At 54.1% G+C, this 27,505-nt stretch overlaps 1 protein-coding gene across 2 annotated transcripts; it reads left to right on the top strand.

Moving 5' to 3' along the window:
• Positions 1-748: 748 nt before the first annotated feature.
• On the top strand, positions 749-27,027 carry Entpd3 (ectonucleoside triphosphate diphosphohydrolase 3). Of its 2 annotated transcripts, none has more exons than XM_060385051.1 (11): positions 749-768; positions 1,742-1,793; positions 4,587-4,714; positions 12,642-12,759; positions 13,939-14,089; positions 16,171-16,330; positions 16,971-17,204; positions 19,067-19,339; positions 19,509-19,619; positions 20,676-20,813; positions 25,573-27,027. In XM_060385051.1, the coding sequence occupies exons 2-11, from the start codon at positions 1,754-1,756 to the stop codon at positions 25,807-25,809; spliced, it is 1,590 nt and encodes a 529-aa protein (XP_060241034.1). In that variant the 5' UTR covers positions 749-768; positions 1,742-1,753; the 3' UTR covers positions 25,810-27,027. The 2 variants fall into 2 exon arrangements, with proteins under 2 accessions (XP_060241034.1, XP_021519749.2); XM_021664074.2 differs by lacking the exon at positions 749-768 and adding an exon at positions 875-1,164.
• Positions 27,028-27,505: the final 478 nt, after the last annotated feature.

The raw sequence follows: 27,505 nt of genomic DNA, 5'->3' as shown, positions 1-27,505 counted from the left end.
GTGACGCTCAGAGCGGAGAGGACTGTTGCTCTGTACCGGGTCCCTGGTGTCAGCAGCACAGGTTAACAGGCTTAGAGTGTGTTCTGTGCTCCCTGGGGCGCACCGTGAGCCAGGGACCGCCGTGTGCTCACCTAGGTGTTCTGCTCTCCCGGAGACTGGGCAGGGTGGAAGGCTGCAGGAAGTCTGGGTGCTCTCCTGCCCTGCCCTGTCCTGCCCTTGGTCACGTTACCTTGTAGCTCGTGTGCTAGCTGGCCCAGGAGTGACCCCAGCACCAGACGGCTAAGGCACGAACACGTACAAGGTCCAGCCTGGGCTACACAGGAAACCTGGCCTCAAAAAACAGGCAGCTGGGTCCAAGTCTCCCTTCAGCCTCTCAGCACCCAGGGCTCACACCAGCAGCTCACAACTGCCTTGTGACTCCAGTTCCAGAGCCCCGTGGGTGCCTGCACACATATGGTGCCACAGACTCATGCAGGCACATGCACACGTACACACAAATAAGCACAACAACGCATCTTTTCTTCTAAAAAAATTGTTTGACTGGCAGGCAGGGGGTGCTCATCCCGGGTCCCTTGGGCCTGGGACCAAGGTCCCATCACCTCCTCTTATGCCCTGGGCTCCGGGGTCTTGGAAGGTGTGAGGGGCTGCCCGGCTAGTCCTGATGACACACACACACACACACACACACACACACACACCACACACACACCACATACACCCCAAGACAACTGACCCTGTCAGCATCCCTAGGAGACCTTCTGAGCATGTGTGAGCCAGGGTTTGTGGGCTAGGTGCTGAGGTGGGGAGGCCCACCCGGAGGGAGGGAGGTGGGGGTGCTTTCTGCGGGTGGACGCGAGTTTGCGCCTCCTGATGGGCCCGTCCCCACGGTCCCCCGCGGTGCCCGCAGCCATGAGTCAGGCGTTTTGTCACAGAGACGAGGGAAGCACAGATGCTGGCCCGCGAGGCTCGGCCGGCCCCTCCATCCTCCCGCCCGACCCGCCGAGGTGCAGCGGGAGGGTGGAGCCGGGGGGAGTCGAGGGGGGAGGTGAGGAGGCGCAGAGGCGGTCCCCAGCGGGCTGCGCCACCCACGCCGCCCCGCCCCGCGCCGCCCCGCCTCCCGGTGACCGCGGCGGGAGAGCGGGCGAGCGGCTGAGCGCGGCTCAGGTGAGCTGTGGGCCCGCGCGCGGGGACGGGAGAGCGGGCGGGGGGAAGGCCGCGGGGACCGACACCCGGCAGCTCGTCGCAGGGCGCCCGGGACCCGCAGGTGCAGGGGCCGCGCCACGCCCGGGGCCCTCCGGGTCCACGCCTGGGGCAGCCTGCGCGCTGGCACTGATGCGAACCGGCCGCGCCGTGCGCTTTGAATCGCAGCCCAGCCCGGGCCTGGCGAGCTTCCCGGGGAGGGGTTGCTGTTCACGCGCGGAGGGGCCCACCCGAGGACAGAAAAGGGGAAGGAGAACGCACACGCGCACACACAAACACACACACACGCTTTCTGGCTTTATATTCAAGATTGCTCCCTGAAGTTTTAAGGCAGCCATCCCTTCAGCCTGGCGTTTGGGGAAGGGGCGCTGCTGTCAGGTTCTAGCTTCCCTTGGCCTCGGAAGCCCCGCTTCGGCCGCGCTGTTCCCCAAAGGGCTGAGATTTACAAGACGCTGTGTCCAGTTGATGCGGCTAAGGTTGTTCTCGAACTTCCGAAGTCAGGCGCCGGCCCTGCTCTCATTCTGCCTTCTTCCCCCTCCAGCCGGGAGACAGGATGTTTGCCGTGGTGACCCGCCAGCCTTGTGATCCGGCAGGTAAGTGTGGCTTGCTGGCTCCCACGGTTTCTGTGAGATCCCAGGAGAACCCACCTGTGGTCCAAGTTCCCCATCCCTACCGCCTGTGAATGGCAGTTTGTCATTGTTCCGAGACTCACCCAAAAGTAACGCTTTTCCACAAAGCCGCAGGCAACAAGGGCGAACACAAACGTTTGGCTCTACTGGGTTTTCCTGTTTGTGTAATCCATTATTTTGGCTCCTGTGGTTTCCTTACCTAGCTGTGTGTGAGGTTTGTGTTGTGTGTTGTTGATTGGGGTGAACCCTGATAGAGCTGGCTTGTCAGCGTTGTGATAGGCTGCACGGGAACCCCCCCACACACATACCATCCATCCCTCTCCCACATCCCAAGGCCGCCCCGCCAGGCTGCCGGGCTCCCCCAGCTATTCAGCGGAGGCGGGAGGGGCAGGCAGCAGCTCTCACCTCTCCAGGCTCAGGTAGGCACCTGCAATTAACAGTGTTTGCCTGGCCCTAACTGCTGCACAGCTCTAGGCTGCGTTTCTTGGTGAATGAGCCCTAGCCTCGGCTGTTGGCTTTGTCAGAAGCTTTTTGCTGGGTAAGTGTTTGCTGAAGGTAATCATAGCTCTTCACTTGGAAAGTGCTGAAGCCAGGATCCAGGAGGCCAGCCCAGGCTGCGGTCAGGAGGCTGCTTGCTTTCACACACCCTGCCTCCCCTTGAAGAGGTTCCTAGCTACGCCCTAGACTGCTAATTCTTGACTTCCAAAACAGTATGACTTGAGGACAGAAAGACCAGTTCGTGTGAACTATTTTGGAGAGAGCGCTTGTCCTAAAGAAGATGGATTGTATTGCATTGTGCGCTTTTCCCCAAATACATGGAGATTTAACACACATCCTGTTACATTCCACACGATTACAAACGTGCAGGCCAACCCTTACATTCTTTCCTCAGGGAGATTAAACTTGGCAGGTTACCTTACTCGATCTTGTTGGGGGGAAAAATCCCTTAAAGCTCTGTTATTGAAAGTAGGCGTGAGCCCACCCCTGTGTTCACCAGTGCCTGGTTGGCCGGGGGACTTTGATCCAAAAGCACAGAGGAGTGATTCAGGGCCCCTTCTGACGCTCAGAGAGTCAAGGCCAGGTCTGTGACGGTGCCTCCACAGAGAGAAGCCCAGGTCTGTGACAGTGCCTCCACAGTGTCAAGGCCAGGTCTGTGACGGTGCCTCGCTCGCTCACGTGGGTTAAGTGGGGTGAGTGTCCGGAAGTGGGGTGTGGGGTCTTCAGGTGGTGAGCTTCGTCTTCTGCACGCCATACGTGGACGAGGCAGGGGAAAGGTGTTAAGTGGTCACCTCTGACATCAGGAACTGTCTGTCACTTGCTGGTCTTGACAGGCAGACTGAGCTCTGAGCCCTGCTCGCCCTCCGGGAAGGCTCGCCAAGCAGTGAGCGAGGCCATGCAACTGGATACGGGGCCGAGTCTAATTTGAGTAAGGTGGTGCACGAAGCCTTTGTTTTCTTCCAGGAAAAAAATCTAGAAATAAAGAGGAAGTAAAGCATTTGGCTACAGTGACCCAAGACGGAATGTTCTGGAATAGGGCTGGATGCACCCATGGCTATGGAGGGACGGGGTGGAGGACGGATGGGGTGGAGGATGGACTTGGATGGGATGGAGGAGGGATGGGGTGAAGGAGGAGGAGGGAGGAGGGACAGGGTGAAGGAGGGATGGGGTGGAGGATGGACTTGGATGGGATGGGGGAGGGATGGGGTGGAGGAGGGAGGCGATGGAGGAGGAACAGGGTAGATGGAATGAGTAGATTCTCTTCCAGTGTCTCCAGGGCCACCAGAGGGACTGAACACTTGAAATACCACTGATTTTTTTTTATTTTCATTAATTTGCACTTAAACAGCCACTTTTAAGAGAAATATTGATATTCTTTCATCCTGTAATATGACACACATTTCAGCTACGGCGTGCTGTTTGTATTTGGGCCTTAGTGGTTCTACCAAGACTATTACAGTGTTTGTGTGTTAGCTTGTCTTCCTAATGTGCAGGCTCTCACGCGGCCCACGCTGACTTTGGACTTTCTCCGAGGCCCAGGCTAGGCTTGAACTCCCTGAACCCTCTGCTTTTAGAGTGCTATGATTATAGGCGTGTAGTGTCAAGCCCAGCTGACTTCAATGTCTTAATTAACTTGCTTTTATAGTTCTTAAAACTACATGTAATGGGTAGAGAGAGAGAGCTGGAAGGATGTTAGGTCTCTCCGGCACTGGGTCTTCCTCCCTCTGCAAGCCTATGTTCTAGGGCTGTGTGTGCAATGCTTTCACTTGTTTGTTTGAGACAGGGTCTCTCTGTAGCTCTGGCATACCCATTGCTGAAGAAAATGCCTCCGTTTCCCTTCCCAAGATCCCCCTGCCCCAACCAACCCTTCCGGTGCTCACTCTTTTGTGTGTGTCCACTGCTCGCTAACAGCTTTGTAGAAACACAGTCGTTTCCCTCTGGGAGCATCCACAGTTCCAATTTCTTTCCCTGAGATTAAGCAAAAGGTCATATCATGCTTTAGTAGAAAACCAGATTTCCAATCTGCATTTAAATTTTCATTTTGCATTTACATATTTACTTGAGTGAATATTTGTGTGTGCATGCGTGCGTGTCTGTGTGTGTGTGTGTGTGTGTGCGTGCGTGCGTGCGTGCGTGCGTGTGCTTGCGTGCGTGCGTGCGCTTGCGTGCGTGCGTGTGTGGGTGTGTGTGGCCTGTGTGTGGAGGGCAGGACAACCTTGGGGTGTTGGAACTCACGCCTGCGTTCTGCTCCCGCTGCAGGCTGCAGGGCCCTCTCGAGGACTCCAGCCATCGTCACCTGGGTGATCTTGCTGGTGAGCACCGTGGTGCTGGTGACTCTCACACTTATCCAGGTCCGCCACCCGCAGGTCCTCCCTCCAGGACTGAAGGTAAGCTGGACCGTCCACAGCGTCAGCCTACCTAAAACCACAGTGTCGGCCTGTAGTGGAGAGAGCGGTGTGAGATCAGGAGGAAGGCCCGGGGTGCCGGGAGCGTGAGGCCCGGGGTGCCGGGAGCGTGATGTCCGGGGTGCTGGGAGCGTGAGGCCCGGGGTGCCGGGAGCGTGATGCCCGGGGTGCAGATCAAGCGGTGGTACCTCTTCCGAGGACCGGTGGCCTTGCTTTGACTTCTGCCTACAGGACATGAAGTCGAGTATGTTCCCAAGAACTGTAGGTATCGCCAGACCCTCTCTTCCCCCTTTATAAGTTCCTGGAAGCCAGGCAGTCTGGTTGTGAGTGGACAGCAGGGTCAGGAGCTCCTGGTGCTGAGAGATCTTCCCGAGCTGTGCTGTGGTCTAAGGTCTTCTCTGAGGGCTGGGACACGTGTTCGGCCCCTCAGCCCATCCCTGCAGGATTTTGTACGAAGGCCCAGCACCTCTCGGGGTTCCGTTGTGCTTGGCCGATGCCCTTCATCTGAGAGAAGGGTGCTGGGCGGGTGCTGGGCGGGGGAGCCCTCCAGCCATTTTGGAAATCAGTCAGGAGGCACTTATGTCATACCCCAGTTAGTTATATTTTAGGCTGCGAGGCCACTTAGAGTCCCCGGGCTTGGGGCTCATTAAACATGCATGAACTTCGTAGCTGGAGGAGGCCCCATTAGGAAGCAAGTCTCTGCTGTCATTCGGCTCTTGTTTAGTATGTAAACTTGACCCCCTGTCTTTTCTCCATCTTCCTGCCACCAGCAACTGCTCTGCTCCGAGCCTGTGTTTGGAGTAGACATTTTCAGAAAACAAGGAAGTAGCATTTTCTGGGGTTCCATGGCTTTGTATTCTGAAGGGCTGAAGTAAGACCTTTTCATTGTGGTCCTTTGTTGTTGATTTTGTTTGTTTTTGAAACAGGGTTTCTCTGTGTTGCCCTGGCTGTTCTGGAACTCACTCTGTAGACCAGGCTGGCCTTGGACTCACAGAGATCCACCTGCCTCTGCCTCCCTGAGTGCTGGGATTAACGGTGTGGAATATTTTACTTAAGAATCTCAGTGGCTGGAGAGATGACTCAGTGGGAAAGAGGCTAGCTGCTCTTGCAGGGGACCTGAGTTCCGTTCCCAGGGCCCATGCTGGGCCACCTGCAGCCTCCTGTAACTTGTCCACTGTGAGATCCGAGACTGTCTTCTGGCCTGAAAGGGTACCTACACTCACATGCACATCTGCACACACAGATACACACATACACACGCAATTAAAAAGAAAATAAAATGTTAACCATGTCCCAGTCCCTGTGAAGAAAATATCCTTAACCTAAGCGATTGTCCAGTGATGAGCCCTCCTGCCCGAGGCATCCGTTGGGGCAGGAGAAGCCGCTCTTCAGGGTTCATAGTTTCTACCACAGGAATAACCTGGACGGCAGCCAAGGCCACACCACGTCTTCACAGCTCATTTGCTCGGGTCGGCGCAGTGAGCACACCCCCCTCCACACGCTGCGATTTGTCTCTTTTCCCCTTTGTGCCAACCACAGCGAGGCAGTGCCACCACTGGAGATCCCCATTTTGCAGGCAAAGAGACGGACATTTGTGCAGTGAGTTGCAAGACCAGAACGGAACTCTGCCCTTGACCCCACTGCCAGGCTCCCTTCCCTCCTGCCTCTCCCGCCCACGTTCTAAACAGAGACCCCAGGAGCATAGGCCAGCCTCGGGCAGGACAGCTCTAGTTTGCTTTCTATTGCTGTGGTAAGGGAACCATGAGCAGCCCGGTACGGTGCCACACACCTGTGATCCCAGCACTGGGGAGGGCGGAGGGTGAGGCAGGCAGGTCTCTGTGAGTTCGAGGCCAGCCTGCTCTACAAAGTGAGTCCAGAACAGCCAGAGCTACACAGAGAAACCCTGTCTGAAAACAAGACAAAACAAAACAAAACAAACAAACAAAAACCAAGAGCAGCTTGGGGAGGGATGGTGTTTCAGAAGGGAGGTCAGGGAGGAGCCCAGGGCAGGGACCTGGAGGCAGCAACTGAAGCAGAAGCTGCAGAGGAGCTTGCTGGCTCTCCTGGGGGCTTGCTCGGTTTGCATAAGGGTGTCCTTAAACACCCCAGGCCCATCTGCCCTGGAGCAGTACCGTCCACAGTGGGCTAGGCCCCATACGCTAGTGAGCGAGCCATCAAGAGAATGCTCAGAAGATGTGCCCACAGGCTAGTGTGATGGAGGTTCCTTCTTCCTAGCTTCTTTCTAGCTGAGGGTCCTTCTTCCTAGAGGACTCTTGGAAGTTGTGTCAAGTTGACGGGAAGACAACAAAGAATCCAAACAGCGCAGGAAGCCAGGCTGGGAGAGCTCTGATGCAGGATGCCTGCTGGAGCTCGGGGGTGGCAGGGAACATGGCCGCTCTGGAGCCCTGTAACTCACGCCAGGCCCCTGGGCCCCACACTTAAGGACCAGCTCTGACTGCGCCTCACTTGTGTTTCTCTCCGTAGATGAGGGGAGGTGATGAGGGGAGGTGAGCCCTACGCTGAGCCTGCATGCCCCTTTAGAGCATGTGTGATTCCTAGAGTCTCAGAAGCCAGGGTCTCGGGGGTGAGGTGGGGAGTGAATCTCACTTCAGGTCCGAGAGGATGTAGCCCAGGCTTGCTTTGGCTTGTGCGTAGTGGGATCACAGGTGTGTGTGATCTTGCCAGCTGTTTGCTAAATAGAAATGAGACACTCCATGATCATTAGAGTCTGAATACACAAGCTGTTGGCCGGGGTTGGAGCTGAAAGTTCCTGCCAGCTCCCGACAGGCGCTATGGTGACGTCACAGTGCAGTGCTCATGACTCGTGTGTTTGTGGTGTTGGCAGTGGCCGTGGGCCGCAGCTGAGCAGAGCAGCAGCGTGGTGCGTGCTGGCGTTGAGGCTGTGGCGCTGGCTTATGTGCTGGCACACTCTGTTACTCCGGGGTGTCTCCTTACTGTTTACCAAACAGCTGGCAAGACTGCATACACCTGTAATCCCAGCATGCACAAGCCTGAGGCAGCCTGGGCTGCATGCCCTCAGGGAGACAGAAAGAGAGTCTGGCCCGGGCCACAGTTCCAGGGCACAGGAAGTTGCCTGGCTCGGGCAGGCATTTTGTCTGAGAAGAGACAGATGCTCAGGGCAGTAGATGCCAGGACGCATAACTGACAGGAAGCTTTGCTTAAGGGGCCTCTGTGTTTTGATTTTCCGTGGTATCCCGGGGCAGGCGGAGGGCTGCCGGAGAGCCTTTTGGCTTTTGTGTGTTCTCATGCGGCAAGAGCTATGCTGCTGCTGTGCAGCCAGCTTCCCCTGTTTGTGTCCGGTGTCACAACCCCCACCCCATTAAAGGGAATGACACCTGCTCTTAAATCCAGCCTCGGCTTGCCTGACCTTGACTGATGCAGGTTTAAGAGTGAGCCATAAAAAAAGAAAGAAAGAAAAAAAAATCAAACAAACAAACTTCAGTCGGGGTCAGAAGTGTCCCCAGTTCCTTGTGTTTCCGGTCTGACCTGCTCCACAGGCCTGAAGCGTAAACATGATGTCACCGCTTTCATTCTTCTCTCAGGCCCCCACTGCTTCATTACCACAGATCCCAAGATCTCTCCTCTGAGGGTTCTCTCCTCCCTAGCCTGGCCACCCCTGTTTGAGGCCGCTCAGTCTCTTTCGAACATCCTGGTGCCTTTCCCCCTCAAGCCGCTGGTTGTCACCACTGAATGGGTTCCGGGAGGATTCGGGGATCCCCCTCTGGGAGGTGCTCAGTTCCTGCCATCCCTCCGCTGGGGAGAGGAGCACAGGCTTCTTAGTTCCCATGCTCTGCTGCTGTCTTCCGAAGCAGCTACGGTTAGAGGCTGGGTGAAAGCAGTTCCCGCCAGCCCTCAGGGAGCCTTGCTCGGCTGTCTGTCGAGATGTCTGGTTCCGTGCGGCTCATGCTCTTCTGGTTTTGAGGCAGCGAGACGTGGAGAAGTGATTCCTCCTGGGGTAGAAAAGTCCTGATTCCTCCTACCAGCAGGTCCACCTTTGGGACAGTTCGGCATGCTCTGTGGGCATAGCCTGAAGGCTCTGCTGTCCAGACAGTGCATCGCACCGTATTAGACCTGTTATTCCACAGTCATTCGTCACACTTGAGTTCTCTGGACTCCGTGGAAGCCTGGGGACTCTGATAGAGACAGTTAATGAGGCTTAATCCCAGGTCTGTTCTCACTCGTCAGATAGGGCGGTGATCACACCAGCCATAAGAAGCCCAACACCTGTTAAAGTCCCAGGTAACGTTAGTTCCAGACGTGCACCTTCTCGGGAGTCTGTGACTCTCCCCTCCTTGAGAGTGCAAATCTAAGAAGGCTGACCTATGACCTGTGACCTATGACCTGAGCTTTTGCTTCCAGCAGAAGCTCACACAGTATTCAAGGGTTGGACCACAGGCTTCAGTGTGAAAGACTGTTCCAGCCAGGCAGTGGTGGCGCACGCCTTTAATCCCAGCACGCGGGAGACAGAGACAGGCAGGTCTGTGAGCTCAAGGCCAGCCTGGTCTACAGAGTGAGTTTCAGGACAGCCAGGGCTGGGAGGAGGACGAAGAAAGTCTGTTATTTCACTTTGTTTTAAGGCACGATCTCTCTGTGATGTTCTGGCTGGTCTAGGACCCCCTGTGTAGTGCAGGCTGGCCACAGGCTCACAGTGGCCAGGCTGCCTCTGCCTCCTGAGTGCTCGGTTAAGGGCACATAACGCTGCCATGCTTGCCGGAGCACACTGGATGTACAGTCAGGGCCACACCCAGACAGTGCAGCTTTTTAACAGCACTCTGAACAGACAGTGTCCACTGCCGTGTGTCACCCTGGCCCTCTTCACCGCTGCATCCACAGTGGGTCCAGTGACTTACACAAATAATCTCTAAGTACGGGTTAATTTCTCCACCTTGCAAAACAGTGGCCCCCGGGCGATGGCTCGGGGGATAAGTCCAGGTGTGGTGCCCCCTGCCTACAGTCCTGGCCATGGGAGGTGGAGGCCGCCAGCTGGCATTTCCCGGGTACAGTGAGAACCCTTATCCCCAAAGCCTACTTGAAGTGTCTGGACAGAGGGCTCTGTGGGTACGCGCGCTCGGGCTGTTCTTCCAAGGGCTCAGCTCAATTCCTGGCACTTTCATTGGCAGCTCACAGCCGTCTGTAACTCCACTCTCAGGGAATCTGATGCCCTCTCTGGCCTCCTTGTGGGAACCTGGCGTGCACATGGTACACAGACACACGTGCAGGCAAAACGGTCACACAGATAAAATAAAATGAATAGATCTTTTCAAAAAATAAGGGGCGGATACTGGGGGAGTGAGCCAGTGTCAGCCTCCGGCTCCCACACGCGCTGGACACACTGTGTGCACTCGCCACAGATGTCAGTCGAGGGAGTCTTCGCGGCAGGGTCCCGTCCACCCATCGGCGGGTGCCGAGCGGTCCAGCCACGGTTTGAAGCCCAGTGCCGGGTGGGGTTACAAAGAGTGAGTGCCGGCATTCTTTCTGATCATCCTCGGCTTCAGCCCTGCGAAAGCTCACCTCCTCTGTGAAGGCTTCAACACAGACTTGGCCAGTGGCGGGTCACTCTTATTCTCTCTCTACTCTTTGTGTGTGTCTGTGTGTGTGTGTGTGTGTGTGTGTGTCTGTGTCTCTGTGTGTGTGTGTGTCTGTCTGTCTGTCTATGTCTGTGTGTGTGTCTGTATGTGTCTGGGGGGGTGGCACCAGGCCTGGCAGGGCCAGTGACAGGGTGGCAGTCAGCAGGAGGAGGAGAAGCAGCTGATCCTCCTGAGGCCTGCACAGTGCCTGGCTTCTGTTTCCACCTGCACTGTCACCTCACTGGGAGCCTCGGCGTGGGGCGGATCTGAACAAAGCCAGCCTTGTTTGCCACCGGCCATGTCCTGTCGGATCCCTATCAGATTCCTCAGCTGAAGGGCCAGGGTTAAGGAGCCAGCACTGCTGATTTTCTAGCTCAATAGGGCCGAGAAGCTGTGGTCCAGAGCTGGGCAAGTGCTCAGGAAAGGAGAGAACGCGCATGCAGGTCTAGAACCAGAGACTTAAGTGAATATTATGCATCCTACAGACGTGATGGAGCGGTTCAGAGGCATTGACTGGAAGAGAATTTTATGGAAAAATGCTGAGGAAAAGGACTGAGATTACAAGTGTGGACGACCCCACTTGGCTGAGAGTAACCTTTTCATTGTGTGTGTGGCAGGGTCTCATGTAGCCCAGGCTGGCCTCATACTTGCTATGTAGACAAGGATGACCTTGAACTCCTGACCTTGCTGTCTCAGCTTCCCCAGTTGCTGAGACTGCAGATGGATGCAATCCATGCTCAGCGATCATGGCCTCTTAAAACAAGCAGCCACTCAGCAGTGGGCACATGGTTCCATGTTTACCTCTGCAGGAAGTCACCTGAGACAGGGAACCCAGAGGTTAACTGTCTCCCAGCTCTGTGCTATTGGAGAATCATCCAGAGCACCCTGTCTGGGACCCAGACATCTCCCACAAGACAAGCCAATCCGCCAAAGGCGTGGGATGGGAGGAAGTCTGCCATGGGGCCCCCAGCTGCCATGACCAGCATCCCTAATTCTGCTCCTGATATGCATCCCTTGGTAGGGCTGTTTGGTCCAGGGCTGGGCTCAGTAGTGCCTGGCCCCAGATGGGCTGACCAGCCAGGGGAAGCTAGCGACTCCTGGAGCCCACCTTTTTTTCACCTCCGTGTCACCGCAGGAAGCAGCTGCCAGTACTGCACTAAGCCATGGGTCCCTCTCCTCCCGAGGGCTCACACATCTTAGCATGGCTCTTCCTTGTAGAAGTCCCAGTGTTTTCCATGCGGTTTCTTTTTGGTTGTTCATCCCCGAGGTAAGCCTGGCTGTTCGCCGAGCCCCCAGTGCGTTCCCTGGCCTGAGGTCTGGAGGAAGCGGGTATCCGGTGCGCTTGCTGTTCACCAGCTCTTCACATTAGAATTGCCTGGGGAGGAGATGCTGTGTCTATTCTTGGAGATCCAGACTCCATCGGTCTGGTGTGGAGCCTCGGCACTGGGCATTTTATAAGCTTCCTCCGCCATGTGTGAGCAACGGAGAGCCTGCCCGCCTCGTCTCAGGCCTTTCCCAGGCTCCAAGGAGCCACGACTGGTTTGGAGGCAAATAGTTCTCTCTTCCTGACCTGCCCCTCCCTAAATGCAGCATGGGTATTAGACAGACAGGGCTCTCCCTGCTGCTGGCCAGCTAAATGGACATAGCGTCAAGCCAGGCTGCCTTCTAAATCCACCTGCCCTCTCAGTCCTCACCCAGGAAGCTTCCCTGTGTGGAGGAAGCTGTTAACGCAGAGATCATAGCTGCTCAGAGGGCAGAGGGTGCTCAGCCCTAAATGAGCTGTCTGTGTCCTCCCCCGCAGCTCAGGAGACATTGCAGAAGAGAGGAGGGGAGGATTGTAAGAGCCAGGGCTTGGGGAGGGCTGCTGTGAAATGCTGTCCCTGGTCACATCAGAGCCATTGCACGCAGGAGCTCACAGTGGCTGTGGCTGCCAGTCACCATGCCAGCAAAGAGCGGGGAAAGGTTCAAGGGTCTCTGCCCTACCTGAGGAGTGAGGGGCAGTCGGAAGTTGCTGAAAATAGGAAGTCGGTTTTCTAGGCGAGTGGCCCCTGAGGGGATGCGTGTCTTCTGGTAGCCGGCCCACACCTACACATAAGGATGGTGCTGGACTCAGTGAGGCCTGAAAAGACGACATGAAGTTGTGGGCCTGGGGATGGTGACGGGGCAGAGCTGGAGAGGGAACTGGGACTTGATATGACCGAAAAATCTCCTGAGTGTGTGAACTCCTCCAAGAATAAGATGGCATCCAGGGTTCTCGGCAACCCTTTGAGAAGAACATCAGAAGGGCCCAGCCAGATGCCAGCTCTCTTCTTTCCCTTCAGTATGGAATCGTGCTGGACGCTGGCTCCTCCAGAACCACTGTGTACGTGTATGAGTGGCCGGCAGAGAAGGAGAACGACACGGGAGTGGTCACCCAGGCCTTCAAGTGCAGCGTGAACGGTAGGGGGCAGGGGACCGGGTGGGGCCAGCGGAGCCTGAGGGGCGGGGTCAGCACGGTCCAGCCCCTTCCGGTCCAGCCCTCTGCCTGGGGTGGGGGGTTGGTCAGAGATGTCCTCCTTCAGCGGTGTCCTCGGCTGTGGTGGGACACAGGAGGCGTGTGTGAGAAGCCAGGGGCCTGCCTCCAATCTCGAGAGCAGTCAGCTGAGAGGCAGTATCTCGTGCAAATTCTCCATCCCAGTGTGCACAGGATGCTGTGAGAAAAGTGGTGCGTGCCTGTAGGCTGGGCGGTGTTGTAGAGAGGAAGGCACACAGCATGTGCACACACACACACACACACACACACACAGACAGATGGACACACGCACGCATGCAGGTATGCTGGGAACCAAGCGGTGTATGGTGACTTTCCCCCAGCAGGCCGAGCTACAGGCACTTAGATGAGAACACCCTGAGGGCCTTGACTCTGGGGTGGGTGAGCTTCAGTTCACCAACCCTCGCGGCTGGCCACCACTCTGAGAAACCAGAAACTGAATCAGTGCTGGAGAAGCCACGTGTCCTGGAGGGAGTGACCCTCCCCTCTGTAATTTCAGCTGGAGTTTGTGGTCTCCCAGAGTGTGTATGGATTCCGGAGGCCACAGTGATGGAGGGGGAGGCGGCTCATTTCTGGATGTTCTGAGGGTCCCATGAACCCAGAGTGTGCATAGTCACAGACGGCATCCTTCCACTGGGCCCACGAGTGCGTGTGGTGCCCAGGCGTGCATGTACGCGTGCCTGTAGCAGTCAGAGGACTCCCTCGGCTGTCGGTTCTCAGGCACTGTCCACCTCGGGCTTTTAATTTTTCTTTTATTTTTTTCCCCTCTTTCCTTTTCCTTTTCCTTTGAGGTAGACTCTCTTACTGACCCGGAGCTTACAAATGAAGCAGCAGCGGGTCAGGCCCCAGGGACCCTCCTGTCCCTGCCTCCCCTAAGCTGGGTTGCAAGCATGCACCACTGCACCTAGCCTTTTACGTGGGTTCTGGAGATCAGTGCTCTTAAACACACAGGATGTTTGCACCCTGTGAACACACGGTGTGCAAACACATGCCATCAACAGAGCCATCTCCCCACCCTGCGAGTTGTAGTCTTTTTCCTGTGGTTTGCTCTGAGGAGTGCTGGTGGGTTCTGCCTGCTTGCTCTCCAGGCTCTGGGATCTCCAGCTATGAGAACAATCCCCAGGACGCCCCCCGGGCCTTTGAGGACTGCATGCTGAAGGTCAGGGCACGGGTTCCAGAGCACCTCCACAGCTCCACCCGCGTTTACCTGGGAGCCACAGCGGGGATGCGCTTGCTGAGGTGAGGACTCAGGGCACAGGGCACAAGGGAACCGGGACCAAACGCACCAAGAATGTCGCTCTGCTTCTGGGAGCACACCCAAGAGCAGAACGCCATGTTCTACTGGGAGTTTACGCTTTAACGGCTGTGAAATTTTAGCCATTGTTTCCATACCAACAAAGACATACTTCTAAAATTGGGTTCCTTCCCCATGGTGATTTTGACCAAGAAATCTAGAAAGGGCCAGATTGACATCTGATCACTGGGTTCCTGCACTTCCTTGGAGAACAATTATTGGTTTTGGCCAAACGGCCGGCTGAAGTCTGTGGTTAGTTCAGCCCTTAGCCGAGTCGGCTCTGCCAGGGTGCAGACTGTTCCAGAAACCTTTGTGAGATAATACAGCGTCTGTCCCTCACCCTGGTCAGAGAATTTATGGAACAGACATCTCATCCATCCACTGTTCCTGCTGGATCTGTAGACACAGCATTTATGCCAGGGACAGACACACACACACACACACACACACACATAATGTCTGTCTTGCTAAGATAGGGTTTCACTGTATTTATTGCCTAGGCAAACCAACAACTCACTACATAGGCCAGGCTGTCCTTGAACTTGCAGCCATCCTCCTGCCTCTGCAGACCCACCATGCCAAGTTTAATGCTTTTTCTCTTTTTAATTTTTGCTGTTTTGTTTTATTTTCCTATGCTGGGCTTTGAACCCAGCACCTTGAACATGCTGGGCAAATGCCCTACCACTGAGCTATACACCCAGCCTTCTTCATTTCTTCATTGTAGTATTTTTTAATTTATTTATTTATTATGTGTACAATGTTCTGCCTGCATGTACACCTGCACACCAGGAGAGGGCACCAGATTTCATTATAGATGGTTGTGAGCCAACATGTGGTTTCTGGGAATTGAACTCATGGCCTCTGGAAGAGCAGCCAGTGTTCTTAACCTCTGAGCTATCTCTCCAGCTCTTCATTGTAGTATTATGTTGACTTTGAAATAGAATTTTTAAGAACAATTCCATAAAAAAACTAAAAGGAAGCCGGGGACGGTTGTGCACAGGGAGGGAGAGACAGGTGGATCTCTGTGAGTTCAAGGCCAGCATGGTCTACAAAGCGAATCCAGGACAGCCAGGGCTACACAGAGAAACCTGGTCTCACAAAAACAAAAAAGAAAAGAAACGGAACTGTAACTCTGTCTCCAGTGCAGGCTTCTGGGGCTGGAAATGAGGAGCCTTGCTCATGACCCCAGCAGAAGGCAGAAAGGACCAGGCCAGACAGGGCGCTCTAACACGGTCCTGGAAAGAACCGGGGTACCTGCTGCTGGATGGAGCTCTTCCTGGTGTTTCTTTATCCTTACGGTTGCCTGAACAACCAAGCATGCCCCCTGCACCCCCCTTCCTTTCCCCACTAACAAAGGGAGGATTGTCTCCACGAGTGTTTTCCGATACTCTTAGGCAAACTGTATGAAAAGTTGTTCAACCTCTGAAGAGGTCGAGACCCACAGGTTGAGAACTGCTGGTCTACGGGGTACCGTACCAGACAGGGTGGCACTTTGCCTGGGTGACGTGGTGATACTGCATACTGCGCTGTCAAACAGGTGCTGGTGTTTTTCTGTGAACCTCTCTCAAGCAATTAGAGGCTGGGCCGACCCCCTTTCCCTTCCCGCCTAAGCTCACCTTTTTGGCCAAATGAGGCTCCTCTCTGTGGTGCCCCAGAGGTCACTGCTGTGCCCTCTCCACTCCCGCACTGGCCTGACTTAGAGCAGTAAGACTCGAAGTCTGTGGACGGGACGGGGTGGGGGAAGGGTGCTGAGGAACGGGGTTTCCACCAGAAGCTGCTTTCCTACCCGTCAGTCTGGCAGGTGACAAAGAGCGCCCCCCCTTCCCAGCCACCCTGGGTGGTCTGTGCGGTACCCAGGATATCCGGAAAAGTCGTGCCAGCAGGGGCGGGGGGAGGAGGGGGAGGGAGGGCGTTCCTGCCCGAGGCCGCCCAGCAGTGGCCAGGGGAGGGGGTTCCTCACCGAGGGGCCACCGGAGGCCGCCCGCCTCGCCTCAGCGCTCGTCTCTGTGTTCTGTGCCCTGCGTAGGTTGCAGAACGAGACGGCAGCCCGTGAAGTCCTCGAGAGCATCCAGAGCTACTTCAAGTCCCAGCCTTTTGATTTTAGGGGTGCCCAGATCATTTCCGGGCAGGAGGAAGGGGTGTATGGATGGATTACAGCCAACTATATAATGGGCAATTTCCTGGAGGTGTGTGCCAAGAAATGCATGGTTCCTAGTTTCCCCAGCTCCCCTGCCCGAGGGCGGAGGGCCACGCTCAGGGGCTGTTTCAGGGTGGTGCGGTACGCTCGGGAGCACAGCCGAGGCAGGGCACCACTCTGCCCGCTCATGAGACATTTTGGGAGGGGTCTAAATTGAACCCCCGGCTTCGGATGTTGGGACGGGCAGTTTAAAGATGGATGACCCTTCCAAGAGGCTGGGTGACGCCTGGGAAGCCAGTCTGCAGGGGGAAGGAGTCTCCACTCTGTGTCCTTGGTCTCTTTAACTTTCCCTGCAGAGGACACTCAGACCGCATCCCAGACCTCTGACCCCCAGCAAGTCCTTTTTGAGTTTTCAGATTAGTTGGCATGGTTCATATCTGGGTACTCTCACATGAACCTCGGCCCCGCTTGCCTTTCCCGGCCTTCGAGGCCTTGGACTCAGCGGCAAGGGACACAGTCCCCTGCAGGGGCTACCAGCAGGGCGGCGCACACCCAGCCTCTCTCTAGTTTGCGGCTCCGGGCCTAAGCCAGACCGAGCCCGGCGCGCCCGCGCCCCTGCCCGCGGGGGAAGCTGGAGCCTGGGTGGGGAGTCCCGGCGTCTTCACTTTTCTTCCTTCCCCGCTGTGCAGAAGAGCCTGTGGCACTCGTGGGTGCACCCGCACGGAGTAGACACCACGGGAGCCCTGGATTTAGGCGGCGCCTCCACCCAGATATCCTTTGTGGCGGGAGGGAAGATGGAGCGCAACGCCAGTGACACCGTGCAGGTGTCCCTGTACGGCTACACGTACACGCTCTACACACACAGCTTCCAGTGTTACGGCCGGAACGAGGCGGAGAAGAGGTTCCTGGCGCTGCTTCTGCAGGTGCCGATGGGCGGGCGGGGCCGGGGGCGGGGCCTGCTGAGCCTGGGGCGGGGTCGGCTGAGCCGGGGAGGAGCCTGCCGAGCCGGGGGAGGAGTCGACGGGGGAGGGGTCGGGGAGGAGCCTGCTGGGCCAGGGGAGGGGCCGGCTGAGCCGGGGGAGGGGTCAGGGGCGGGGCCTGCTGAGCCTGGGGAGGAGTCGACGGGGGAGGGGTCGGGGGAGGAGCCTGCTGGGCCAGGGGAGGAGTCGGGGAAGGAGCCTGCTGAGCCGGGGGCGGGGTCGGCTGAGCCGGGGGAGGAGCCTGCCGAGCCGGGGGAGGGGTCGGCGGAGCCGGAGGAGGAGGTTGGGGGAGGGGCCTGCTGAGCCTGGGGCGGGGTCGGCTGAGCCGGGGAGGAGCCTGCCGAGCCGGGGGAGGGGTCGGCGGAGCCGGGGGCGGGGCCTGGCTCTAGTGTCTAGCCAAGCTCCAGCATGCAAAGTCTCCTGGGACCCTGGGGTCCCCTCCCTTCCTCTCTTCCCGTCTCTCCTCCCTCCTCTACGGTGGTAACCACTTACAGAAAATGTAAGCAAGAAACCGGAGAGGATCTGGACTGCGGTGATAGCTCAGTTGGAAAAACGCCTGCTGATCGGATGAGGGCATGAGTTCAATTCCCTGGACAGCATGGCTGGGTGTGTTGATGCACACCTTTGCTCCCAGCCCTCAGGAGGGAGAGGCAGGAGGGTCTCTGTGAGTTCGAGGCTAATCTGGTCTACATAGTAAGCCCCAGGCCGACAAGGCTACATAATAAGAAAAGGCCAGGCTTGGTGTTGCACGCTGTAATGCAGAGCTGCCAGTCTAGCCTACAGGCCAATACCAGGCCCCTGAGTGAACTGGTCTCAAAAAACAGGGTGTAGGCTGGTGCCACACGCCTCTAATCCCAGCACTTGGGAGGCAGAGGCAGGCAGATCTCTGAGTTTGAGGCCAGCCTGGTCTAAAAAGCAAGTTCTAGGACAGCCAGGGCTACACAGGGAAACCCTGTCTCAAAAATCCCAAACCCAACCAACCAAACAACCAAATAACCAAATAAACAAAAACAAAACCCAAAACCCAACAACATCGAGGAGAGGAGAGGAGAGACGGCGAACAGTGGAGAGCACTTGCTGATCTTTCAGAAAACAGAGTTCACCTCCAGCACCTACATGGTGGCTCACAACAACTCCAGCTCCGGGGCATCTGGCGCTCTCTGTGAGCGTCTGTGAGCACCCAAATGCTCACGTGTGCATGCACACACACATATAAATAAGAATTTATGAAGGCTGAGCGGACCAGCATATACTTTTACTCTCAGCGTTCAAGGGCAGAGGCGATCGGCTCTTCATGTCTACACAGTGACTTCCAGCAAGCCAGGGCTACACAGTCAGACCCCTCCTCACAAACCAAACCAAACCAGGTGGATGGCGCCTGAGAAACAACACCTGGCCTTGACCTATGCCTCCGCAGGTGTGTGCACAGAGTGCCTGCTCATATGTACCTGCTGATGCACACACACACCACACACAATTGTGTACACACACACACACACACACACACACACACACGTCTTCATGCTTGAGCAGCGAGCTCACTCCCGACTGAGTCCCCTGTCTCCCCACCCCTCCCAAACTGCTCTAAAGTGACTCTTTCAGTCTTATCAGTCAGTGTTTGACTTGTCTGAGTGTTTCATCTGTCTGCCTGCACGGTCCTCGGGCAGGACGCGAGGCGTGCAAGCCCTCGGGATCCCAACTCTCTGCCCCGAAGCAGTGCAGGCGGCGGTGGCTCGGGCACTGCAGCACCGGGTGGGGAGCGCCCGGAAGGGAGCTGCCCCAGCTCACCCCTGTCGCACCCCCAGAGCGCCCCCTCCGACACCGAGGTCAGCAACCCCTGCTACCCACTGGGCTACCGCGCCACCTTCACCCTGGGCCGCGTGTTCGACAGCCTGTGCACGGAGAAGCAGAGGCCGCAGGCCTTCAGCTCCAGCCGCAACGTCACCTTCACGGGGACCGGCGACCCGTGGCTGTGCAGGGAGAAGGTGGCCGCTGTGTTTGACTTCGGAGCTTGCCAGGGGCAGGAGGCTTGTTCCTTTGATGGCGTTTACCAGCCCAAGGTCCGAGGGCCGTTTGTGGTGAGTGCAAAGACGGGGTGTGTGTGTGTGTGTGTGTGTGTGTGTGTGTGTGCTCGCCTGTGCCTCCCGTCCACCCCTTTCCCTTCCCCTGTCCTGCTGCTCTTTGCTCCCTCCCAGATGGCTCGTGGCACACTCCTTTGGGAACTCACGGCCTCTGTCCTGCTCACAGGCCTTTGCAGGGTTCTATTACACGGCCAGCGCACTAAACCTCTCCGGGAGCTTCTCCCTCGCCTCCTTTAACGACAGCAGCTGGGACTTCTGCAGACACGCCTGGAGCGAGGTCAGTGCTAGAGAGAGGGTGAGCATCAGGACAGGCAGAGCCCAGTCCATGAGTGTGTGTGAGTGTGTGCGTGTGTGTGTGAACACGTTAGTGGGCATATTTATGCGTGTGTAGCGGCATTTATCTGCATGCGTTCCTGGCTCTGGCGGCAGGGGGACCTGAGAGAACGGAGCCAACAAACCATTCAGATTAAAGCCTCATGCAACAGCTGCTTTACCCAGATCATCAGTATGTGCTCTGCTAGTTAAGAAGAATCACCCGAGTGAGGCACCCAACCCCAGGGACGAGCCGCACACTCCCAGTAATGATAGCTGTAATGAACAATTGAAAGTGAGTTAACTCCTACCTGCTGCCCCAGGGATTCCAGCAACACTGAGAGCTGCTGAAAACTGAGGTCTGAAGACCCTAGTTTGTTTTCTTGACATTTTCTCGAAAGCACTCAGAATTCTCACACAGGTTTCTCTGTGTAGCCCTGGCAGTCCTAGACACACTCTGTAGACCAGGCTGGCCTCGAACTCACAGAGATCTTCCTGCCTCTGCCTCCTGAGTGCTGGGATTACTGGCACGGGCCACTGTGCCCGGGTACAGCTCCATTTTTGGACCATGTTGCGACATACATGTATGAATGTATCTGTGATACATAGGTGAGCAAGTGTGTGCACATTGGGTCTATGTGTATATTGTGTGTGTGTGTGTGTATATATTGTGTATATGTGTGTATTGCATATATGTCCGTGTGTATTGTGTATATATGTTTCTATGTGTGTTGTGTATATGTGTGTATATTGTGTGTTCAAGGATACCGTGGCTATCTGAGACCCCATCTGAAAATAAGCAAATGTCAGAGAAAAGGCACGATGGCTTGAAGCAGCTCTTGTTATAAATAACTGGATCATGACACGACACCTCAGTCACCTCAGACAAATGCAATTGTGTCATTTGTCATTTTCATCTGGACATCATGAGGGGTGGCTTTGAGGCCCTGCTGTCGGCCTCAGGTGAAGCCCACACTGTGAGAGCCGCCTGCCCCCCTCAGGCGTCTGTGTCTCCCTCCAGCTCCCGTCCCTGCTCCCCAGATTTGATGAGGTGTACGCCCGGTCCTACTGCTTCTCCGCCCACTATATCTTCCACCTGCTCGTCAATGGATACAAGTTCACCGAGGAGACGTGGCCTCAGATACGTTTCGAAAAAGAAGTAAGTCAACAAATGCACACATTTTCTATTCTTCATCTCTGGAGAAAGGTTTGTGCGCATGGCTACAGAAGAGAGGTCAAAGGTTAAAGGATGCTCTGATCTTGCGGGTCACCTGTGGGAAGAGGGGAAGAAAAGAGTGACAGAATTTAAGGCTGCTGCAGACGAGACAGTGGAACTGAGTGGATGGGCGGTGAGGCTGCAAGGGTGGATGTTGGGGCAGGCCCACCGCCAGCCTTCAGTCAGGGTGGGGCTTAGTGCTGAGGGACCATTTGGTGAGAGACTGTGAAGTGTGAGAGAGTCTGAGGTGTTTCATCCTGAAAAGGAGCTGCAGGTTGAACCCACATTTTTTCCTTTTCTCTTTTTGAGACAGGGTCTCACTGTGTAGACCAGGCTGGCCTGGACCTCACTATATAGACCAGGCTGGCCTGGACCTCACTATGTAGACCAGGCTGGACCTCACTGTGAAAATACTGGGATTAAAGATGTGCACCACCACTCCTGGCTTATAATTTATGACAAAATAATTAAATGTTTTAGATCATAAAAAGACAGTGTAAGATACATCTTTGAAGGTGTGAGGGATTCACATTAGCAACTTTCATTAAATAAAAATTTTCTTTTTAAAGGAACCCGAGGTCACTGTGTTTACACACAAAACTTGGGCATGGATAGTGAAAGACAGATGCTAGATTATATAGATGAAATATAGATTATATAGATGATAGATTACGTAGATGATGTATAGATTATAGATGCTATAAAGATTAGGCAGATGATATATAGATTAGGTAGATGATGTGTAGATTATATAGATGATGTATAGATTAGATGTATAGATTACAGATGATATATAGCTTAGATAGATACGTAGATTAGATAGATGATGTATAGATTATAGACATTAGATGGATGGCAGGTTGATGGCTTGGATGAGTGGGTAGATAGAAGGCCGGTAGGCGATAGATTAAATGATGGCAGATGGAAGATAGAGAACTGGAAAGCGATAGATGGCAGTAAGTTAGACACGTGATAAATAGATGCTAGCTAGATAGACAGATGTTGCCTAGTGGCTAGGGGGCTTAGGAAGCAAAGGCTGATCCAGGCAGGACCTTGCCTTGCGGATCTGTCTGGTGAGTACTGTGTTCTGAGAGGGTGTCTCAGCTCAGGAGTAGCTGCAGTAAAGCCTGCAGGATGTCCGGAGCCATTCTGTTCAATTCCAGCTGTGGCAAAATTGGATTAATCCAATCAATATCCTGAATTAAGCTTGGCACTATCCATTTTCATGTAAGTAAAATTGAGTTATCTTAGAAAAAAAAACACAACAACAGAGGGTATCTGGGTGCAGACTGTTGGTGGCCTGTGCGCTGCTGAGCCCCACGAGCAGTCACCTGCCACACACAGTGTAAGAACTGCCCTGAGGACCAGTGTGCCCTGAGGACCAGTGTGCCCTGAGCACACTGTCTAAATTTCCTTCTGGGGACTGGCCAGGCAGCTGGTAAAATTTGTCTAAATTTCCTTCTGGGACTGGCCAGGCAGCTGGTAAAAGCACTTCCCAGTGAGCCTTCTGACCTGAGTCCGTCCCCAAAACCCACATTGGAGGAGACGATTGCATTGACTCCTGAAAGCTGTCCTCTGACCTCCATACAGATGCCGTCACATGTGTGCTCATACACACACCATACTAAATGCAATTTTTTAAAATTTTAATTATAAAAATTTGCTCCTGGCCAAGTGGTTGTCATTTATATTTTAGTTTTTTGAGACAGGATCTCACCATGTAACCTTAGCTTGCAGGGAGAGAGCTGTGCATAGGAGGCTGGCCTTGAACCCAAAGAAATCCACCTGTCTCTGCCCCTGCTGAGGTACCACCACGCCCCAGGCGGGGATACTGAGTTCAGTAGAGGAAGGTAAACAGAGCAGAAGATTTTCTACACAGGCACTGAACACGTTTTTAAAGACAGCAGTCAGATGAGACGGTAGATAGTCCCAGGAGATACTACAAAAATAGAGAAAAAAAAAAGAATGAAAAAATTTTGGAGAGGAAAGAAACACTCAAGAAAAAGAGCCAGGCATGCATGCTTGTGATCCAGCACTCAGAAGGCAGAGGCAGGAAGGTCTAGAGTTCAAGGCCAGCCTTGAACTCTGTCTCAAAAAAAAAAAAAGAAGAAGAAGAAGAAGTAGTTGTTCTTCAGGAGATGGCTCAGCTTGTCCAGTGCTTGCCAGACAAGCAGGAGAGTCTGAATTTCACCCCCAGAATCCATGTGAGGAAAGTCAGGATTGTATCATGTTCCTTTAATCCCAGTTCTGGGCAAGGTTGCTGGCCGGGTGGTCCCGCCTACTCAGTGAGCCCCAGGGCCCAGGGAGAAACCTGTTCTCCTAGGAACATGTCAGAGGCCGACCTCTGGCCGCCATACATGTGTGTAAACACATACAGACAGCCGTCTCTCCAGCCCCCGTATACCATTTTGAAGCAAGAAAGGAAAAAAGTACAGGGAAGTAGTGCTAAGGGAGGTCATCGGGGCCAGATTTTAGAAGCCCAAAATCATCAATAATGTCATCAGTCACAAGGCTAGCCTGGGGTATGCTCAGCTGGTAGAATGTCTGTCTGACATACTCTCAACCCCGGTAGAACCCTAACTTTCCCAGCACCCTACAAAAAGCAGGCTTGTACTCAAGGTAGCAGGAGGACAGGGAGTTCAAGGCCGGCTCAGCTACACAGTGTGTGTGAGGCCAGCCAAGCTAAACCTCCCAGTTCAGTTCTGAAGACAAATATGGTCAGATTAGATTTTCAGACCTTAACAAGCCAGGCTGCTCCTCTGGTCTTACTGCCTGAGGACATTGTAGCCAAAGCAAAGGGAGCTGTTTGGAAAGGGAATCTGACAAACACTGAATCTCTGTTATATCTTGTGGGGAAAAAAAACAAAAAACAAACCCACTTCCTGCGCTAGCCCGGCTTGGTGGAAAACGACTATAATCTCAGCATTCAGGAAGTGGAAACAGGGATTGGGAGCTCATGTCCACCTTATGCTGCAGAGTAAATTCATGACCAGCCTGGAATGAATGAGATCCTGTCTCATAATAGTATACAGACTAATAAACATAACTAAATTAATAAACAAAATTAAACAACCAACTTATCTCATTTATGAGAGAAGTGTTTACATTTTTAGGAATTAGGATTGTAAGACCTGGGGTCTCACAGCTCAGGAGTTCAATTGCGCCCTTCCCAGAAACTCCCCCAGACCAAGACTCGTTGCAAAAGCAAGAGGTTTATTAACCATTGTACAATGGGGTCACCCCCGCTGGTCAGCAAAGAGTGGCACTGGGAGACAAAGGCCTTTAGGTTTTTAAAAGAAAAATTGCGGGAAATTTGAAGTTGCAGTTTTGGCAATTTAGGATTGGATGAGGAAGCTATAAAGTAAGATAATTGGTTAGTCTTAGGTGCTCAAGCTTGGCCAGTCCTGCCAAGTGTGGATGCAGCTGCAATTGAAGGTGGGGTGGTTAGCTCATCCTTGAAGATTAGGGGCTACAGACTTTTGGCTGGAGGTCAAAAGCTACTCAGAAGAAGTCTAGGTTCGTTGCTAAGAAACGCTATCTCAAGGACAAGGGTCTGGTCCTCCTTTTGCTGAGTGAAGGTCATTGCTTGCTTGCCCTTTTTTTATATCTGTCCTCACAGATAAGGTCACATTCCTTCACTCTCTGGAAAGGCTTTAGCTTAACCTGGACCTAAAACTCAAAACTATAGGCTTTAGAGGACATATAGGTTACAAAGTTAGTCTAACCCTTTCAGGATATGAAAATTTAAAAAATAAAGTTTTCTTAGTATCAAGCCAAAGGGCACTGAAAAAGCTCAGTGGATAGAAATGTGTGCTTCCGGGCCTGCTGCTGTGAGCTTCACTGTAGGATCCAAACGCTGGAAGGAGAACCTACACCTGAAAGCTGTCTTGTGATCTCTACAGGCCTGCTGTGGTATGCGCGTGCGAGCACACACACACACACACACACACACACACACACACACACACTGTGAAAGTATAGTGTGATATCAAGCAAATACTGGCTAAACAATTTTGAAGAAGAGCATTATTTGAGATTAGGCATGCAGATGATAAGTTTGGTTCACTGTAAAGATAGTAAACTCAAAATATGGAGATGCCTAAGAAAACAGCCAAAAAGCAGATTGTGTGCCAGGCATGGTGACATGCATCTTTAATCCCAGGAAGAGGCAGGTGGATCTCTGTGAGTTCAAGGTCGCATAGTGAGTTCCAGGGCAGGAAGAGTTCCATAATGGGACCCTGTTTTAAAAGGGGAAGGAGGAGGAATGGAAAGGAAGGAAAAGGTAGAAGAAGGGGAAAGAGAAAGGAAGGGAAGGGGAAGGGGTAGAAAGAGGAAAGAGAAAGGAGCCGTGGACTATCAGAACAATGAATGGGAGGGACTTCCCGTTATGGCTGGCCCCATGTTCCTAGGACTGGTATTGGGTTGGCAAACACTTCCCACCCCTCTCTAACCACAAACAGGCCTGTTGCCTGCACAATAGGAATGCTGTCCCTGTTGGGGCTGCACTGTTTTAACCCTCGGCATAGACGGGCTTACAGGGAACTCAGTTTTCCAGCTGTCGGGGTGACTGAGCTGGAGGTGGAACCCCACCTCTTTGTGACTGGTGTGGTGTCTCCTCAGCCCATGGTTCTCTGTGGGGTCTCCTTGTGGGCTGGGACCCGCCTGGAGTCCTGAGGGCTGAGCCATCCTGTCTCCTCCACAGGTGGGGAACAGCAGCATCTCCTGGTCCCTAGGCTACATGCTCAGCTTGACCAACCAGATCCCAGCTGAAAGCCCCCTGATCCGCCTACCCATACAGCCGCCGGTGTTTATGGGAGTCCTGGCCTTCTTCACAGCTGTGGCCTTGCTGTGCCTGGCATTTCTTGTGTACCTGTGTTCAGCATTCAGGACAAAGGAGCGCTCTGAGAATGCCTTCGACCAAGCAGTGGATTCTGACTGAGTCCGAGGACTGACTCCAGGTGGCATGAGCCCAGTGGCTGCCACAGGACCTGCTCCACAGTTAATTGCCATGGCCATGTGCCTCTTAGCTACTGGCTCCTGCCACAGCCCCTCCTGGAAGCCTCTCAGCCACCCAGTGAGGGCGCCCTGCAGCCCTCCCCACGCGCTTGCTGATCCGCTGGGGATCAAGGAGACACAGGCGACCAAGGCCAGGGCTCTACCCGTCTACTCCAGAGAAAGCTGAGAAAATAATGATTTAATGTGGGAGAATTGGCCACAGGGCTCAGTTTCCATTTTCTCTGCGACTGTATTCCTCCTAGCAAGACACCCACGAAGGCTCTGACACGGCATTTCACCCCGTGGCTTTGTCCCATGGATCCTTTGTAAGGCTTTCCTGTTCTCTAGCTGTGAGCCCTGCCCTATCTGCAGCCACTAAGACTTTCTTTTAGCAGTCCTGTAGGCATTAAGCTCCCTGGCTGTAGGTTGTACATTTAGTGGGTAGGAAGATATGTTTGGGACAGAGTCTCATGTAGCCCATGCTAGCTTCAAACTCCCTCTGCAGCCTAAGGTGGCTCTGAACTTCTGACCAGTTCCTAGGTGCTGGGGCTTCATGCATGCTAGGCAAGGATTCTACAACTGAGCCTCATGCCCGGCCCAAGGCGACCCTACAGTGCCAAGGACAGCTGGCCTCTGTCATGCAGGCAGAACCTGAAGCACAAAGACACACAGAGGTCCCTAATATGGGCCCTGTTCTCATTGTGGAATTCCCGCTCGCAGTCTTGAGATTGTTCCTGGGTGTGTGTGTGTCGGCATCCTTATGGAACTGTCTCACTGCTGTGCCTCTCTAAATCCCACCCAGTTGCCTGCATTAGGATGGAGCTCACTCACCCAGCAAGGCTCCCGCTCAGGCTGCTTTTGGGCTGTCAGGGTGGCATGCATTTCCACCACTCCTTCAGGTACCCTTCCTTGATCCCGCCTTAAGACATCCCAGTCTGGAATCTGCTGACCAGTTACTTTCCTCAATCCCAATTCCAGTTCTGCCTGCACAGCTGCTGCACATTTTGACTTTGGGAAGGGAAAAAGTAGTCTTGGGAGTATTTGCCTCCAAAGTGGGATGAGAATGATCCTCAAGTCCAGTAGCTGTGAGCTACAAATCAGTCCTGTTTCACATGGCTGCTGGTTGGCTCCAAATGAAATAAACTCTTATTTTTATTCTGCAGTGCGTATTTGTTAACTTAAATATGATGTCCTTTCACCTAAGGACACAGGGTGGGGCTTTTGTTTGTTTGTTTTTGTTTTTTGAGACAGGTGGTTTCTCCATGAAGCCTTGGCTGTCCTGGACTCGCTTTGTAGACCAGGCTGGCCTTGAACTCACAGAGATCCACCTGCCTCTGCCTCCCCGAGTGCTGGGACCACAGGTTTTATTTATTTATTGACTAACATGAGTTCTGGGGGCTGAACTCAGATCTTTAGGTTTGCCTGCCTTTTACTGACTGACTGGGGGCCATCTCCCCAGCCCTTGTTTTGGTTTTGAGACAGGGTCTTGCACAAACTCATAAAGATGCATAAATCAGAAATAAAAATAGGAGCTGGAGAGATGGATTGTTGGTTAAGAGTACTGGCTGCTCTCTGTCTTTGCGTTTGTCTCTGTCTCTCTAGGGGACCTGGGTTTGGTTCCCCAAGCCAGTGTGGCAGCT

This window comes from Meriones unguiculatus, chromosome 6 (genome assembly GCF_030254825.1).
Source record: "Meriones unguiculatus strain TT.TT164.6M chromosome 6, Bangor_MerUng_6.1, whole genome shotgun sequence".
NCBI classification, from domain to species: Eukaryota; Metazoa; Chordata; class Mammalia; order Rodentia; family Muridae; genus Meriones; species Meriones unguiculatus.
Note: the sequence above shows the minus strand (reverse complement) of the source record. Positions and strands in the feature narration are given on the sequence as shown.

Bases quoted from the DNA above. Each gene is read 5' to 3' on its own strand.
- Entpd3 (XM_021664074.2), top strand. From the start codon at position 910: ATGAGTCAGGCGTTTTGTCACAGAGACGAGGGAAGCACAGATGCTGGC. The intron at 1,794-4,586 runs GTAAGTGTGGCT...CTCCCGCTGCAG, and splicing joins CCAGCCTTGTGATCCGGCAG to GCTGCAGGGCCCTCTCGAGG. The intron at 19,340-19,508 runs GTGAGTGCAAAG...TCCTGCTCACAG, and splicing joins AGGTCCGAGGGCCGTTTGTG to GCCTTTGCAGGGTTCTATTA.